The sequence below is a fragment of the Rhinopithecus roxellana genome, chromosome 11 (assembly GCF_007565055.1).
Source record: "Rhinopithecus roxellana isolate Shanxi Qingling chromosome 11, ASM756505v1, whole genome shotgun sequence".
NCBI lineage: Eukaryota > Metazoa > Chordata > Mammalia > Primates > Cercopithecidae > Rhinopithecus > Rhinopithecus roxellana.
This window is the reverse complement of record NC_044559.1, coordinates 77502384-77519665: the sequence shown is the minus strand read 5'-3', so window position 1 is coordinate 77519665 and position 17282 is coordinate 77502384. Positions and strand designations below refer to the sequence as shown.

Sequence of the window (17282 nt, the reverse complement as noted above, 5' to 3'; positions counted from 1 at the left end):
TGGATACCCTTCTGGTGTGCTTTGATTGCCTGTAGGCTGTTATTTTGCTGTTTATTCTTTTTTCTTATAGAAACTTTGATGGATTTAATGTTGATCGCTTTCTACTGCTTAGTTTTATATAAAATTATTTGTCCTAAACTTTTATAAAAAGTCTCAGTTCAAATAACTTTTCTGTTTTCACAGACCTGTTATTTTTGTGTCGTGTTAAAATATATTGTGGCTAGATTTCTGTAATGTCTTGGCTCTATTCCCTTCCCCAGATTTTTTCTGAACCTCCTCTTTCCTTAATTCCTGTGGTCCCCTACTTCTTAGTTTCGATTTCACTCCCAGTAGTTTCTATTCAGTGTGAAGCCTCATTCTCAAAATTCCTGGGAGCTAGATTCCTGCAGCTCCTTCAGTGCTTAACCCAACCATCCACAATTGGAGTAGACAAAACCTGTTCCAGTTTTAGCCGCTGTTTTTAAGTTGGCCTCCTGTACTTTCTAGTGCATTTCTGTTGGCTCTTTCAGACTCTTGTCAGGTCTATCAGATGTTCCATTGCTTCTCTCTGCTGTCTCCCACACAATCGCCAATGCTATTCAGACCTTCTGAATATTGATGATTTGTCTTCACTGACTTGTGTTTTGGGTTTCATGAGGCATTTCTTGAGAGCTACTTCTGTTATAAATATTTTCTGTGGATTTTTGGTTTTGCTTGTCTAGTTGCTCTGCCTCTTTTAATATAGGAATTTGGGAAGATCTAAAACTGTACTGCCACCATATTTTCAGACCAGCCCATCTGCTGACTTCTTAATTTTACATATTTTCAATACATTTTTTGCTTGAAAGTGTTCATTCGACATTTAATTCTTCTGTAAATATTCTAATTTTCTTGAGATGTATTTAGTCTTTTCATGGGTTTTCGCTTCTATTTTTAATACAGTAATAATAGCTACTTTAAAGTTCATATCTAGTAACTCCAATATTTGGATCATTATGAATCTTTTTATTATCTATTTTTGCTCTTGGTTTTGCTCATTTAGTCTTGCCTCTTATTATGACAGGTGATTTTAAAAATTGTATTCTACATTATTATATATGAAAAATTATAGAAGCCCTAGATGATGTTATCTTCCACCAGAAATGTTCCATCCTTTGCTTTGTTAAGCGTGTTGAGTGAGGGTGATCATCTTCATCCAACCAGGGACTTAACTGATTTAAAGACTGAATTACAGTTTTGTTAAGGCTGAGTCTGTATCTGTATTTTCTGTTTACCTAGCATTTTCTCTGCTTGACTGCAAGCAGGGCAGGGTTTTTGTTTTGTTTTATTGTCGGCTTGTTTTATAATTTATTGCTAACACCTACCCAAAGGCCTAACATTGAGTGAATGCTTATATTATTTGTAATAGAACTCATCACCTCAGTCACTCTATGCTTTTAGGGTCCTAATATAATTTAGAAGATAAAGACTGGCAGAAGAAGTTCACTGGCATAATCTTAGAAAATGTTATTTCCTACAAGGTGCTTATCATACCATGGAGACTAGCAATATCTCTGCCCCATCCTAATTCATAGTGGAACACAGTTGTCAAGATTTCATAAATGGTACTACCATACCAAACATTACAATATCTTCGTGTATTTTCCCAGTTGGTTTACTATAAAAGAGTCTATCACCATTAAAATATAAAAGCATAAAAGAATAAAAGAGGAGGGGAAAGCCCTGCTATTTATCTTATTCTTTGATATTATGTGGCATAATTTCTAGACTTTATAGTGACAATGCATTTTATCTAAATTTTGCTCCGGATATAGCAGAGATATTTTGGTGTAATTATCTGGGATTATTGCTTTTAGGAGAGAGGCCTTTGAAACAACAACAATTTGTTGAATGAATAAATAAGTGAACAAATGCATCATAAAAAGTAAATGCATAATTTACAATTATTGGAGAAATATTAACCACCATTCAGGTTAACCTTTGTAATAATCTAGAATCCCAAGTTGGAAACCACTGGGCTGAGCAAGTAACTTTCTTTTAGTGCATCTGTTCTAGCTTCATCCAAGCACAATTACAGTATTTCATGGACTGCTATAATTTGGAAAAAATGTAAAGGTCATCTCACTGTCTAAATTGAGTTTTAAAATTCATTCTTGCAGCTGCTGGGATTTGAATGTGTCTCCTCTAAAATTCAGATTTTTTCAATGTGATAGCATTAAGGGGTAGGACCTATAAGAGGTGATTAGGCCAACTAACGCCCCTCCGCCATTGTCAATGGGATTAGGTCCCCTTATAAAGGGGCTTTTGCCCTTCCACCATCTGCCAGGTGAGGACACAGCATTCCTCCCTTCCAGCAGACACAGCTAAAAGGTCCACACTAGACATGAGATGTGGTGTCTTAATCTGGGACTTCCCAGCCTCCAGAACTGAGAGAGAAATTTCCGTTCTTTATAATTTACCTAGTCTCAGGTACTCTGTTATAGCAGAACAAATTGACTAAGACAGTAGCATCCTTAACAGATCGTGTTCTAGATTTTGTGTCAGACAAATGCCTCTACCTGCCTTTCTCTTATATCTCCTTCACATTTTTCGTGTTGCCCAGCCAGCCTTGAAGGAAAAGCTGATCTATGGTCTCTCTCCAGAATAAATATAAGGGCAACCAAGGTAGATATAACAGTTGTATGCATATCAGAGTCCTGTCTTTGCTGCTGCCTCTGCCAGGTACTTTAACAGCTTGTTGTACCCCTACTATCTCAGGTACCCTATTTGCCTGCTATTTGCTGATTAGTTTCATCTGATTTGACTATGGCCTTCCCTCTGCTCCCATTTCTAGCATTCTTTTTATATCTTTATGTAGATTTTAATATGTCAGCCAGCTTGGATGTTTTTGTGCTTTTATGTAGCCTTTGATTCATTGCTGCCCAAATCTTTATGCTTTTGGTATAACACACTTACCTAGTTCTAGAAGCCTACTTAACCCACTTGGTCAAGGGCTGCTTTTAACCAATGTGTCAGGGAGTTTGCTGCCTCTCAAAAGAATTCATTCTAATGTTGGACTTTTTTTTTTTTTTTTTTTTTTTTTTTACGGAGTTTCACTCCTTTTGCCCAGGCTGGAGTGCAATGGCACAGTCTCAGCTCACTGCATCCTCTACCTCCCAGTTTCGAGTGATTCTCCTGCCTCAGCCTCCCGAGTAGCTGGGATTACAGGTGTGCACCACCACACCTGGCTAATTTTTGTACTTTTAGTAGAGATGGGGTTTCGCCATGTCGGCCAGGCTGGTCTCGAACTCTTGACCTCAGAAGATCTGCCCGTCCAGCCTCCCTAAGTGCTAGGATTATAGGCGTGAGCCACCGCGCCCAGCGGACAATCTAATTGTTCTTTGTTTTCTGTTGTTAAAGTCTGTCTCCAGGTCACTTCTACTTATTTGACCTTGTTTGGCCATAGGGAACACATAAAGTACTTCATCTATGTGCCAGCTCCTCAAATGTTTGAAGCCTACAGTCACTTCCACCTTTAGTTTTTGCTCTCCAGTCTAAATTGCCTCCTTTGGTTGTTGCTAGATATTCCACCACCTCATTTACCCTACAGCTTCTTAGCACTGTAGTCAGCAGGTGCTGAAGAGGCCAGGACCAAGGGCAGAGGCTTGTGTCACTCCATTAGAAACCCAAAGCAACTGAGCAACACAGTTATTCAACCAGTGCTGGATCTGCTTAACAAGACAGGATTCTCTAGCTTAGGAACTTTAATTTTCAGAAGTTCATTTACAATTTAGTTGTTTTAAACCAAAAATGATTTTTCCTTGGTGTTTTCTTTCCTGTTTAATGGCCAAATTTACCAACTTATTACCTATTGCCTAAATCTCTCAGGCGAAATCAAGAGCAGGTTTCCCCTTTTATGGGTTGGCTCTTACATAGAGAACAGACTTACCAGCCATAAACAAGCTTTATTGCTGTTTGTCTGCCTCCCTGAAACCCAGTAAGGAGGAAGCAAAGGTTCCTAACTCAGGAAAAAATAAGGAGGCAGAGATTTGAGCACCGTACAGATGGCTTTCAGTCCTTGAGGAGCATTGGGTCTGCCACACCAGGTTAGGGGTGAGACATTAGGTGTAATAGCAATGGCACAGACTGAAGAGCATATCATATTACACCAGACTTATCCAGAGAGTGGGCTCAGTGTGCTCCTATTTGGGTTGATGCATTCATGGCTTTTATCAGGAGTGGCTAGGCATTGATGAATCAAGCTGCATATGCTAAGTAACTCACCAACCCTTGTAAATTGCATTACTGAAAACCAATGATATTGAGCACATGCATATTCAAACGTGTATAAATTCAAAATAGTGGACTAAATATATATATTTTTTATTTTTATTTATTTATTTTTTGAGACAGAGTCTCGCGCTGTCACCCAGTCTAGAGTACAATGGTGCGATCTCGGCTCACTGCAACCTATGCCTCCCGGGTTCTAGCGATTCTCCTGCCTCAGCCTCCCGAGTAGCTGGGATTACAGGCACCCACCACCACGTCCGGCTAATTTTTGTAGTTTTAGTAGAGACAGGGTTTTGCTGTGTTGGCCAGGCTGGTCTTGAACTCCTGACCTCAGGTGACCCACCTGCCTCAGCCTCCCAAAGTGCTGGGATTACACAAGTGTCAGCCACCACACTCAGCCTATTCCTTTACTTTCTTAATAAACTTGCTTTTCCAAAAAAAAAAAAAAAAAAAAAAAAAAATGGTGGTCAGGTGCAGTGGCTCACACTTGTAATCCCAGCACTTTGGGAGGCCAAGGCGGGTGGATCACGAGGTCAGGAGATCAAGACCATCCTGGCCAACATGGTGAAACACCATCTCTACTAAAAACACGAACATTAGCTGGGTGTGGTGGCATGTGCCTATAGTCCCAGCTACTTGGGAGGCTGAGGCAGGAGAATCACTTGAACCCGGGAGGTGGAGGTTGCAGTGAGCCAAGATCGCACCACTGCACACTGCATTCCAGCCTGGTGACAGAATGAGACTCGTCTCAAAAAAAAAAAAAAAAAAAAAAAAGATGGACTGAAACAGATGAATCATATTCCATATGATCTAAGGCCTACGGACTTCAGAAATTTAAGGACAATCTGGTATCCAAATGGAGACAATCTCATGTACAAAACAGGTGCTTTTCTTATAGGAATTGCTTAGAGGGCCCAGTCTCCTGAAGATAATTTCCCAGAGGATCACCAGTGTATCCATTTATAAACAATGTTTTAATAAGTAATTCTCATTTAACTCTGGCCCACGGTTCTATACACCATTTGTCATAGTGTTTCTATAGGAAATTATTTTTGGTTTTATAACTTGGAAGTCCAACTTCCACTCCACCAGCACACAATAGTGAGATGGATGACAATAGTTAATAGCAAGATGATTAAAATGCTGTAATATAAATATATTTGATGAAATTAAGGGTCATAATCAATTTAAGGAAAAAGAATCAAATTATTGTTTTTTGTTTTTCTATATCTCTTGATTTTCCTTCAATTGAAATGTTACTTTTATAAGGAAAAGTTACTTATAATTTCAAAAGAAACTGAATCAAATTAACATCATGCACTTATTTTTCTTTAAAAGGCAGTAAAATATGACCTGGAAAGTTCATTTATGAACAAAATGGAAGGTCCAAGGGAAATATACCAATTAGACCTCAACATTGTGGGTTTGCAATTCAGCCATCATCATCTCTTCAATCAAGAACAAGTATTATGTGCTAGGCTTCTCCAACTTTATGAATGTTTTCAGGACAGGCAGCAACAGAATGTATCTCAGCTGCTTTATGAGAAGGTGAGAATGGCTTTCATTATAAAAGCTAAACATTTAATATTGAAAGAGAAAAAATTCCTCATACAGAGCAAATTATCAGAACATTTTCTAAATATTTAAGTAGAACAATGGTTCAATTTCAGTTTCTCTGAAAAGAAACTGTAGGAATTGACTGACTGGGGAGAAAGCTTTAAATATATCCAATGGTATATTTATTTACCACAAATGGTTTACTAATCAATGGTATTCTTGGTCCTATAACTCAAGAAGAGTATTTGAAATGATTATTACTGAAAAGAGCCATGTGGCTGTTTTAAGTCTTGTAATAAAGTATTTTAATTAAAATATTAGAAATCTTGAATCTCATAACAAACCTGAAGAGTCTTGGTCTGAAGCTGATTAATCCAAGTAGTCATCTCATGACATCATGAGGGTTATATGAAGTCTGAAGAGAAATAGAAGGAGTACCCACTAATTACTTTTACAAACTTGTGCCTCATTTAAACTCTCTGCTAGGTTTCTGATACATGAGCATTTTGTTGACTAGTGTTCTCTTGGGAAAGGTATTTTGGTAGTATGTCTCATTCAACTAATGAATACATTTGAAATCAAATACCCATAAGATATTTAATGAAACATTCAATCCCGATGGAGCCACAAAACCATTTCAATAAACTGGACATGAACTAATTATGAACCTTCATAAATATCTGTTATGAACCTTCATAAATACCTGCTTTTTTATTTTTCTTTTTGAGACGGAGTCTTGCTCTGTCGCCCAGGCTAGAGTGCGGTGGCGCGATCTTGGCTCACTGCAACCTCTGCCTCCCGAATTCAAGCGATTCTCTTGCCTCAGCCTCCCGAGTAGCTGGGACTACAGGTGCCCACGACATGCGTGGCTAATTTTTGTGTTTTTAGTAGAGACGGGGTTTTGCCATGTTGGCCAGGCTGGTCTTGAACTTCTGACCTCAGGTGATCTGCCTGCCTCGGCCTCCCAAATTGCTGAGATTACAGGTATGAGCCACCACACCCGGCCAATATCTGCTTTTTAAAATACAAGTTTAAAACCCACAGGACGTAATCCTTTTTTTTTTTTTTTTTTTTTTTTTTTGAGATAAGGTCTCATTCAGGCTGCAATACAGTGGCTCAGTCATGGCTCACTGCAGCCTCAACCTCCCAGGCTCAAGCTATCCTCCCACTTCAGCCTCCTGAGTAGCTGGAACTACAGGTGTGCACCGCCGCCACACCTGGCTAAAGTTTTTTTCTCTTTCATAGAGACAGGCTTTTGCCATGTTGCCCAGGCTGCTCTTGAACTCCTGAGCTCAAGAGATTTGCCTGCCTCGGCCTCTTTAAATGTTGGGATTATAGGTGTGAGCTACCATGCCCAGCCAGGAGTTAATCTATTTGATTTGATGGAGCAACTGTGTGGGAGAACTTAATAGATGAACACCATGCATTAGCAATATCAGAACATTTCCTAAAATCAGTATTGGATATTCTAACTTTTAATAAAATATGGCCATTTTTTACATGAATGAAGGAAACAACTCAGATTAAAATGCAGGTCATTTAAAAAGTAATTTGATCTACAGATTTCTGCTTTACAGAATTTTTTCCAACAATATTATAGAATCTTTAAAGTCTGATCTAGCAATATCAATTGTAGTTTATTAGAGTACCATCTATTAAAGTATATATGGACTCTAGGTTTATTTTTCGTATATATGCATGGCTCTGTGCATAAAATAAAAACTTTCAGGGTTATTATTTGCAATATGTTTCAGTATTATTATTGTATTAGGAGCCAAATGTAATTTCTTAGCAGATTTTTACTTGTTTTCAATTTATTCTCTTATGTGAATATAAATATTTTCTCTACCTCCCAGTAAATTGTAAAAAGAGAAATGTGGTTGGAAGTGTGCATAATCTTCTCTTCTGAGGTGGAGAAGAGCAGTGGGGAAGAGAAGAAAAGGCCAGGTGGTGCAGAGCATGTCCATCGGCCTCCCACCAAAAGATTAATTTCTTAAACATGGATAATTTAGACCCTGGGTGTGAAATGTATGGCTTTGCCTGTTCCCAGTGTTTTCAAACCAATTCAGAGTAGTGGAAGAGTCATTGGCATCCAAGGAATTCTTAAACTGAAATATGCTCCTTTATATGAGTATGAATTCCACTTAAAGAACAAAGAGGGATGTTGCTGATAGTATGAGAGAGTAGAAAGGATGCTCAGCTATGCAGACTTCTGCTCTTTTTCCCTCTAGCTTTAAAAAATTGTACAAATAATACAGGAATACATTCACGCTGGAAAAGATTAATTGTAGAAGTGTCAAGATGTGAAAGCCTTACTTCATTCCACACCTCATGGTTTGGACATCCTTTAGCTCTTTAAGTACATCCTTAAAGTTCTCTTCTCCTTGTATTTCTATATGTATGTATGCCATGATTGTTTTTAACATAAATTGGATCTTATCATATGTATTATTTGGCAACTTGGTTTTTTTTAGATACAGCATCTTGTTATGTTGCCCAGGCTGGACTCAAACTCCTGGGCTCAAGCAATCCTCCCACCTCAGCCTCCCAAGTAGGTGAGACTACAGGTGTGCACCACCATGCCCAGCTGGTTTTCTGAAAGTAATACTCGGCCGGGCGCGGTGGCTCAAGCCTGTAATCCCAGCACTTTGGGAGGCCGAGGTGGGCGGATCACAAGGTCAGGAGATCGAGACCATCCTGGCTAACACAGTGAAACCCCGTCTCTACTAAAAATACAAAAAACTAGCCGGGCGAGGTGGCGGGCGCCTGTAGTCCCAGCTACTCGGGAGCTGAGGCAGGAGAATGGCGTGAACCCGGGAGGCGGAGCTTGCAGTGAGCTGAGATCTGGCCAATGCACTCCAGCTTGGGTGACAGAGCGAGACTCCGTCTCAAAAAAAAAAAAAGAAAGTAATACTCTATCTTGAAACTTTATATGTATCACTATATATATATGTGTGTCCATAATATAGGTTTATTTCAATATATTTAACATATTTAATCACTCCCATTCAATGGCACTTAGGTCATTTCTTTATGATTAATAATGAAGCAGTGATTATCCTTGTACCTATATATTTGAGCACATCTATGAAAACTTCTATAGGATAGACCCATAGAAGTGAAGTTGCCTGGTCAAAGTTAAGGGTATATGTAGTTTAAACTTTGTTAGAAAGTGATAAAATGCCTTTCCCAAATGTTTTTCCAATTTGAATTTCCACTGGCAAGGCAGGACAGAGTCCACTTCCCAGAGACTTCACCAATATTCAGTATTATTTTCTAACTTCATCTTTAATTAATTCACGAGTTAAAAAATAATATATAGGCCGGGCACAGGTGGCTCACGCCTGTAATCCCAGCACTTTGGGAGGCTGAAGCGGGTGGATCACGAGGTCAGGAGATCGAGACCATCCTGGCTAACATGGTGAAATCCCGTCTCTACCAAAAATACAAAAAATTAGCCTGGTGTGGTGGCGGGTGCCTGTAGTCCCAGCTACTCGGGAGGTTGAGACAGGAGAATGGTGTGAACCTGGGAGGTGGAGCTTGCAGTGAGCCGAGATGGCGCCACTGCACTCCAGCCTGGGTGACAGAGTGAGACTCCATCTCAAAAAAATAAAAAATAAAAAAATAGTAATAATAATATATATATATATTTTTTCTAGATGTAAGTCCATAAAAGAAGTATATCTTTTAAATATGTTTTATATATTTTTGTCCTATTCTGTTACTTGATTTAAGCTTTATTATATATTTCAGCAAACATTTTAAATTAAAAAAATTTTTTTTGAGAAAGGTCTCACTCTGTCACCCAGAGTGCAATTATAACTCACTTCCACCTCTAACTCCTGGGCTCAAGTGATGCTGTCACTCAGCCTCCCGAGTAGCTGGGACTACAGGTACATGCCACAACAACCAGGTCATTTAAAAAAATTTTTTTAGAAACAAGATCTTTCTATGTTGCCAGGCTGGCCTGGAAATCTTGGCCTCAAGCAGTCCTCCTACCTCAGCTTCCTGAGTTTTTGGAATTACAGGCATGAGCCACTGAACTTGCAAGCATTTTACATTTTTACGAGGTCAAAACTGTTAATCTTTTCCCTTGTGAATTTTAGATTTTTTTTTGTTTGCTTCCTAAGCTTCCTAAGACCTTCTCTAGCCCAAGTTTATCAATTAGCATATTTTTGGTTGCAATTCAAGGAAAACTTCATCTCAGTTACTTCAGACAATAAGGAAAGGCATTACCTCATATTGTCCAAGTTAGGGCAGCTCTAAGTTTGGTTAATTTGGTGTCTCGACAATATTATCAACAACCCTAGCCTTTTCTGTCCTTCTCTTCATCTTCAGCAAGTCGACTTGGGGTTAGCCCCACTCATGGAAGCTAACCAAGTGGCTGCTCCAGTTCAAGGCATGCTGATCAGGACAGATAATATGCAGCGTAGTGTCTCACGTTGAGAGCCTTCTCCAATCTCTCTCCTGTCCTGCAGCAGATTTCCCCTAATATCTCATTGACTAGATTTATTTCACATGATCATGCCTAAACCATTCATTGGCAAGAATGAAATTGCTGCAAATAGCTACCCTAATCAGTTTACCTCAAAAACACACTGGAAAATGGTTGAGCAATTGAACAAAATTGGTGTTCTGCCAACCAAGAAAAATGATACTCTAAGGGCAATGAATAGCGTCTGACAGACCAAAATTATAAAGACTTCCTTTTATATATCCTTGTGGTGTATATTATATATGTGTTTGTATATGTGTATACATATGGATGTGTGAGTATATCTGTGTGTGTGTGTCAAAGGGCATATGTGTGTATAATTTCCAGCCTTTTCTATCTAGAGTTTATATCTGTGTCTCAGGTGAGACTGGGCTCCAACTCCACTCTTTCTCCCAAAAGATCAGCCTAATATCCAAATACCATCACTTATTTCTCTATTGATTTAAAATACTAACTTTATCCTATACCAGCTGCACATATTTATTAACATATAGGTTTGCTTGAGGACTAGTATGGTCTAGTTCCATACTGTTTCATTACCATATTTAATTATTAAATTATATGTCATAGCACAAGTACCTCCTCATTGTTGTTCTTTTCTAGAATGTTTTTGGATGCCCCATAGACTTTATCTTCCATATGAACCTTAGAATTAGCTTGTCACCTTCTATTTTTAAAACCCTGTTACCATCTTTATTGTGATTGTGTTGTAATGTTACATTAATTTTGAAAGAAATTTGATCCTCATAAAAATTGGGTTTCCTCTTCCAGGAATATAGTTTGTTTTCCTACGTTTAGGTCTTCTCGTATGTCTTCCAGTAAAAGTTTGTATCAATTCGCTCTAGTCTTGAAGTTCCCACAAATTACCCCCAGCTGTGACAGACTTCTCCTTTATGTGTTTTAGGGCCTAGTTTCCTCCTATTCTATTGCTCTATGGATATTACTCTGTTTTATACCTTCTGTAGTATATCTTGTTCTCTTGGTTTTATTCTTCTTGTTTTCCTACATTATGCACTTATCTGTAAAGATAGTTATCAATAAGTTTATATAGATATGGATGTGATGATGGCAATGGATGTGGATAAAGACAGACATATGTTTTTTCTGTAACTATGGGATTTTAGGTGAAAGATAAGATTGGTACCTGTGCTCAATATTCCTTCTTGATCTAATGGCATTTCTTTATATCAATTGATGAATTGATTGTCTAGTAATGTTCAAGATATTAGATGTTATTAGATACTAAATTGATGTTTATTGCCACACAGATATTGAGGCTCTTCTCAGTTCCTCCCCAAGGTGCTTATATAAAATATATTGTGGAAGATAAGCCAATAACGCACACAAAGTTATACATTTGTTCTGCTGCTGCACACACCTTGACCTATAGGTGAGCTGGAGTAATGGTAACAGGCAGATAAAATATACCAAAGAGCTCTTTCTTTTTTTTTGTTATAGCTGAAAGCACTGACAGTTGCTACTAAATTGTCAAATGAAAATTCAGAAATAAACCAGCTGACCAGAAAATCTTTACAAGATTATTACTGGCAAATAAGGTAGGTTTTGAGCCATTCATGGTCATCAAGCATTCATTAGGTAACTTCTTTAGACAAAGTACTGTACTTGCTATGGAAAATAAAGAAAAGTACACAATCCCTACTTTTTAGGCGATTACAGAAATGGTTTCAATCTTTTTTAAGACCCACGTTTGTGCAAAAATATTTCACAGGGGTGCCATGTGAAAGTAATTCTAGTTTTAACATCCACTGATTTTTTTGAAAAAGTTGAAGAACTATGAGTTCATGAGTACTTTGAAATTGACTTGGATTATATTGAAGTGTTAATGTATATTTGATAATTGGTGCACATTTACACATGTGCCAGATATGTTATTATTTCAGTCTAAAGACAATATTTCACAAGTAGTGGATTTAAGGACCCCTGTAAAAAGCATGGTCTACAAGTTGGGAGCCATTGGCATATAGACTGGAAAGCAAAGTTATGAAAGTGTGAAATAACTGGAAAAGTAATTCCAAGACAAAATATATTCATGTGTCACAGAATCTCTAAAAGCAGGGAAAATTCACTGGAAGGTATTCGTAATCAGAAGACAGCCTTCATTCAGATTTCTGACATGAATTTATACAACTTATTTAGCCTAAAATCTATCTCAGATTTAGAATTTAACTTAAAATAGTCCCAGATTGGCATTGGCACCAAACAATTGGCAAAGCAAATACACATTTTTTCTGAAACAGCACAGTTTTAATCCTAGCTCAGAGATTATTCAAAGATATAACACTTTAAGGAACATGAGCTTACAGTTTACAACCTCTTTTATCACACACACACAAATACAGCATGAATAAGAGCCAGAAGAAATAATAGTAGGCTCATACAAAGCAAAAGCTTAAGAAAATAGAATTATCAAATATAGAAAATAATATAACTTTTTAAAATATGATTTTAAAATAAAAACAAGCTTGAAAATATGATCTACAAACAAGATAAATTACTGAGTACTTCTTGAGCTATTTTTATATAAGAAGAACCAAAGAGAATTTATAGAATTGAAAAACATAAAATGAAAATTTAAAAAATTCAATGGAAGGAGTTTCTAGGAAGATGGAAGAAGCAGCACTAGGAATTCATCTCCCCACCTAGACAGCAATTGTACTAGCAGAGAACCTGTCTGATGTAACTACAGTTGTCCCTTAGTATCTGCAAGGGATTGGTTCCAGAACTTCCTACAGACACCAAATTTCATGGATGTTCAAGTCCCTTGTATAAAACAACATAGTATTTGCATATAACCTATGCACATCCTCTCATATACTTTAAATCATTTCTAGATTACTTATAATACCCACTACAATGTAAATGCTATGTACATAGTTGTGTTCTACTGTATTTGTTTACTCACATTATTTTTTACTCTTGTTATTTTTATTGGCTTTTTAAAAAATGTTTTAAATCTGAGATTGGTTAATCTGTAGATGCAGAACTAATGGATATGAAAAGCCTATATTTTGGAACTCTGGAGTGTATTGAAGGCTTGCAGCATCCAGAGGAAGGCTTGGGTGGTAAATTGGGGTTAATTTTGGTCAGTGTCAGCTGTTAGTACAGTAGCAGCTATCTCCCCACCCCTGCCCCTCAGCCTCATGGCAGGCAGCTGTGCATATGTTCCTGGAGTAACCCACACACATTTTTCAGGAGCGCAAGGTAAGCAAAAAGGACCTTATCCTACAAATATTGGGAACATGTGCTCTGATCACTGCTTATTTCTAATCACAGAGGTGCAATGAGAGGGGGACCATTATTGTTGTACTTTTCCCCATTGTTGCAAGCCCCTCTATCTCTGGATAAAGTGACTTCCAGGGGATTTAAAAAGCTGGTGCCCCTTCCGCACCCCTTCATTGTTTCTTTTTCCTCTTTTGGGATCCAGATATTAAAGACTATGACATTTAAAAGCAACTGCATATACAGGGAAAATTAGAAAGTGACCACACATGCACAGGGAAAGGCATCGACTCAGAAAAGACCTGAGAGGACCTTATGTTTATACCTCAGCCTGATCCTGGGCACAGAAACAGTTGACAATGATTTTGTTTGTTTGTTTGTTTGTTTGTTTGTTTTGGAGACAGAGTCTCGCTCTGTCACCCAGGCAAGAGTGCACTGGCATGATCTTGTGAAAAGTGAAACAGCACAAATATACAATGTCCTGGGTTCAAGCGATTCTCCTGCCTCAGCCTCCCAAGTAGCTGGGACTACAGGCACATGCCACCGCACCTGGCTAATTTTTGTATTTTCAGTAGAGATGGGGGTTCACCATGTTGGCCAGGCTGGTCTCGAACTCCTGACGTCAGGTGATCCACCTGCCTTGGCCTCCCAAAGTCCTGGGATTACAGGTGTGAGCCACCACACCAGGCCATGATTTTTTTAAAAAATAACAATAACAAAAAACAGCAAGCCCTGGGAAAGGAGGACAATGTGATTTCTAGAGTTAACACATTATTAGATTCAAATATCCAGTTTTCAACAACAGAAAAACACAAAGGTATACAAAGAAACAGGAAAGTATGGCCAACTCAAAGGAAAAGAATAAATCAACAGAAACTGTGCCAAAAAAAAAAAAAAAAAACCTACTAGATAAAGACCTACTCAATGGCAGATCTACCAAATAAAGACTTTAAAACAACTGTCTTAAAGATGTGCAAAGAACTAAAGAAAGATGTCAAGAAAGTCAAGAAAACTGGATGTTAAACCATGCATAAACAAAATAGGCCGGATGCGGTGGCTCCAAGCCTGTAATCCCAGCACTTTGAGAGGCTGAGGTGGGCAGATTGCTTGAGGCCAGGAGTTCAAGACCAGCCTAGCTAACATGGTGAAACCACATCTGTACTAAAAATACAAAAATTAGCCAAGTGTCGTGGTGTGCACCTGTAGTTCCAGCTACTCTGGAGGCTGAGGCAGGAGAATTGCTTGAACCTGGGAGGCAGAGCTTGCAGTGAGCTGAGATTGTGCCACTGCACTCCAGCCTGGGCAACAGAGTGAGATGCTGTCTCAGTAAATAAATAAATAAACAAACAAATAAACAAACCACATATAAACAAAATGGAAGTAACAATAAAGAGATAGAAAATTGAAAAAGAGAATGAAGCTGAAAAGTATAATTGAAATGAAAAAGTCACTAGAAAGATTCAAAGGCAGATTACAGCAGGCAGAAGAAAGAATTAGTGATCTTGAAGATAGGACAATGTAAATCATTGAATCTGAGCAACAGAAAGAAAAAAAAATTGAAGAAACACAAACAGAGCCTAAGACACTTGTGGAACACCATTAAGTGGATCAACATATTCATTGGAGGAGATTCAAAAGGAGAAAATAGAGAGAAAGAAAAGAAATGAGGATAAAGGGTAAGAGAAATGAAATAACAAAGAGATAAACAGAAATTAATAATAAAACTATAATAGAGAAAATCAATACACTCAAATGTTGGATAAAAATTGATAAACTCTGGGAACGCTGATCATGTGGAAAAAGTGAAACAGCACAAATATACAATGTCAGGAAAAGAAAGGGAACATTACTATGGATGCTTTATATTTCAAATAACTTTATGCTAAAGAATGTAAACATTTATATGGAAAAGACAAATCTACACAGAATACAGCTAATCAAACATATTCAAGAAGTAAAACACAAGAAAAAAAAAACCTAAGTAATTCAATAATTGTTAAAGAAATCAAACCATTAATTTGAAACCTTTCTGCAAAGAAAACTCGAGGCTCAGATAACTAGAGTACTTTCTAGAACATTTAAAGCAGTGGGTCTCAAAGTATGGTCCCCAGACCAGCACCATCACCTTCACCTGGGAATTTGTTAGAAATGCACATCATCCAGTCTACCACAGACCACTGAATTGGAAACTTTACAGGTAGGGCCTGGCAATCTGTGTTTAGCCAGCCCTCCAGGTGATTCTGATGCATGAAAAAGTTTCACATCCTCTTATTTAAAGATAACTACTCTTCTTCACAAACTCTTTCAAATAAAAGAAAAAGAGGCTACATTTTCAGCTCGTTTAATGAGGTTATCATATCCTTGAAATTAAAACCTGGCAACCGTATAAAAATATTGCAACTGAATTTCATTCACAAACATAGATACTAAAATACTAAACAAAATTTTATCAAATACTACATTATAACCAAATTTGGGTTATTCCAAATTGGAATAATCCAAGGAATGCAAGGATGGTTTAACATTAGAAATTAATTAGTGTAACTCAACATACTAATACAATATGTTAATTAGTGTAATTTAACATACTAATATAATGTGTTTGCAAAGTTATGAAACATAGAAGAAACTTTTTTAAAACAGTATGTTACTTCAATATTCTAAAAATATGATTATTAGCCTATCAGGCAAAGTACCTTTAAATTTGAAGCAGTGTTCTAATTGTTAACCTGAAAAAATTGTAATAAATACATTATACAATTTCCAGAAAATCTGGGAATACATGGAGAATAATGTGTTGATTTTATTATTTTCTGATTAATAATTTGATCCATTGCTTTCAGTTTAGAGGTACTTCATTCAAATAGGTGTCAAGAGGTTGAAGAAAAATTGAGCATATGAAGACTCAGAACACTTAAGCAGTTTTCTTAAGTAAGTTGGAGAACCACAGTTAACACTGGGTTTGTCGACTCCAAGTATCTTGCTATCCTTTCTACTGTATCACACTTCTTATGGCACTTACTCAAAATGACCACACTCCTTTAAGTATTCTTGTTTCACACTTCAGCTCCGTGAGTGGACTGGGAGGTAATGGAAGCTTACAAAAAATGTTGGTAACATTTACAATAAACACCTGTTATCCTAAAGTACTCTGAACCTTGATATCACACGGGGAAACAGACATTGAATGACTTATTACAAGTGTGATGAATATTTAAAAGGAAAAGCATGAAGGGATATAAGAAAATTTAATTTTGTTGTGGGGGTTTTCAAGCAAGGCTGTACTGAGGAAGTGATATAAACTGAGTTATGAAATATATATATATATTTTTTGAGACAAGATCTCCATCTGTTGCCTGGCCTGGAGTGCAGTGGCGCAATCACGGCTCACTGCAGTCTCAACCTTCTAGGCTTCAGGAGACCTCAGTCTCCTGAGTAGCTGGGACTACAAGTGTGCACCATCATGCCCGGCTAATTTACATAACTTTTGTAGAGACAGGGTTTCACCATGTTGCCCAGGCTGGTCTTGAACTTCTGGGCTCCAGTGATCCACCCCACCTTGGCCTCTAAAATGCTGAGATTATAGGCATGCACCACCATGCTTGGCCTTGAAATGCATATTTTCTATCTTCATGCACTTTAACTAAATAAGAATCCCTCCCCAGCACTTTCTTAGTGTGACTCAAACTCTATGGTACTAGGCTACCACCATCCTTTCCCATCAAGACCTCTTGAGATTTTG

General features: G+C 37.7%; 1 protein-coding gene across 1 annotated transcript in view; it reads left to right on the top strand.

Moving 5' to 3' along the window:
* CC2D2B (coiled-coil and C2 domain containing 2B) overlaps positions 1-17282 on the top strand; it is a 143099-nt gene that overhangs the window by 41397 nt on the left and 84420 nt on the right. Inside the window, 2 exon segments of the mRNA XM_030940402.1 lie at positions 5587-5796; positions 11759-11856. Coding sequence (XP_030796262.1) covers positions 5587-5796; positions 11759-11856 — 308 coding nt within the window.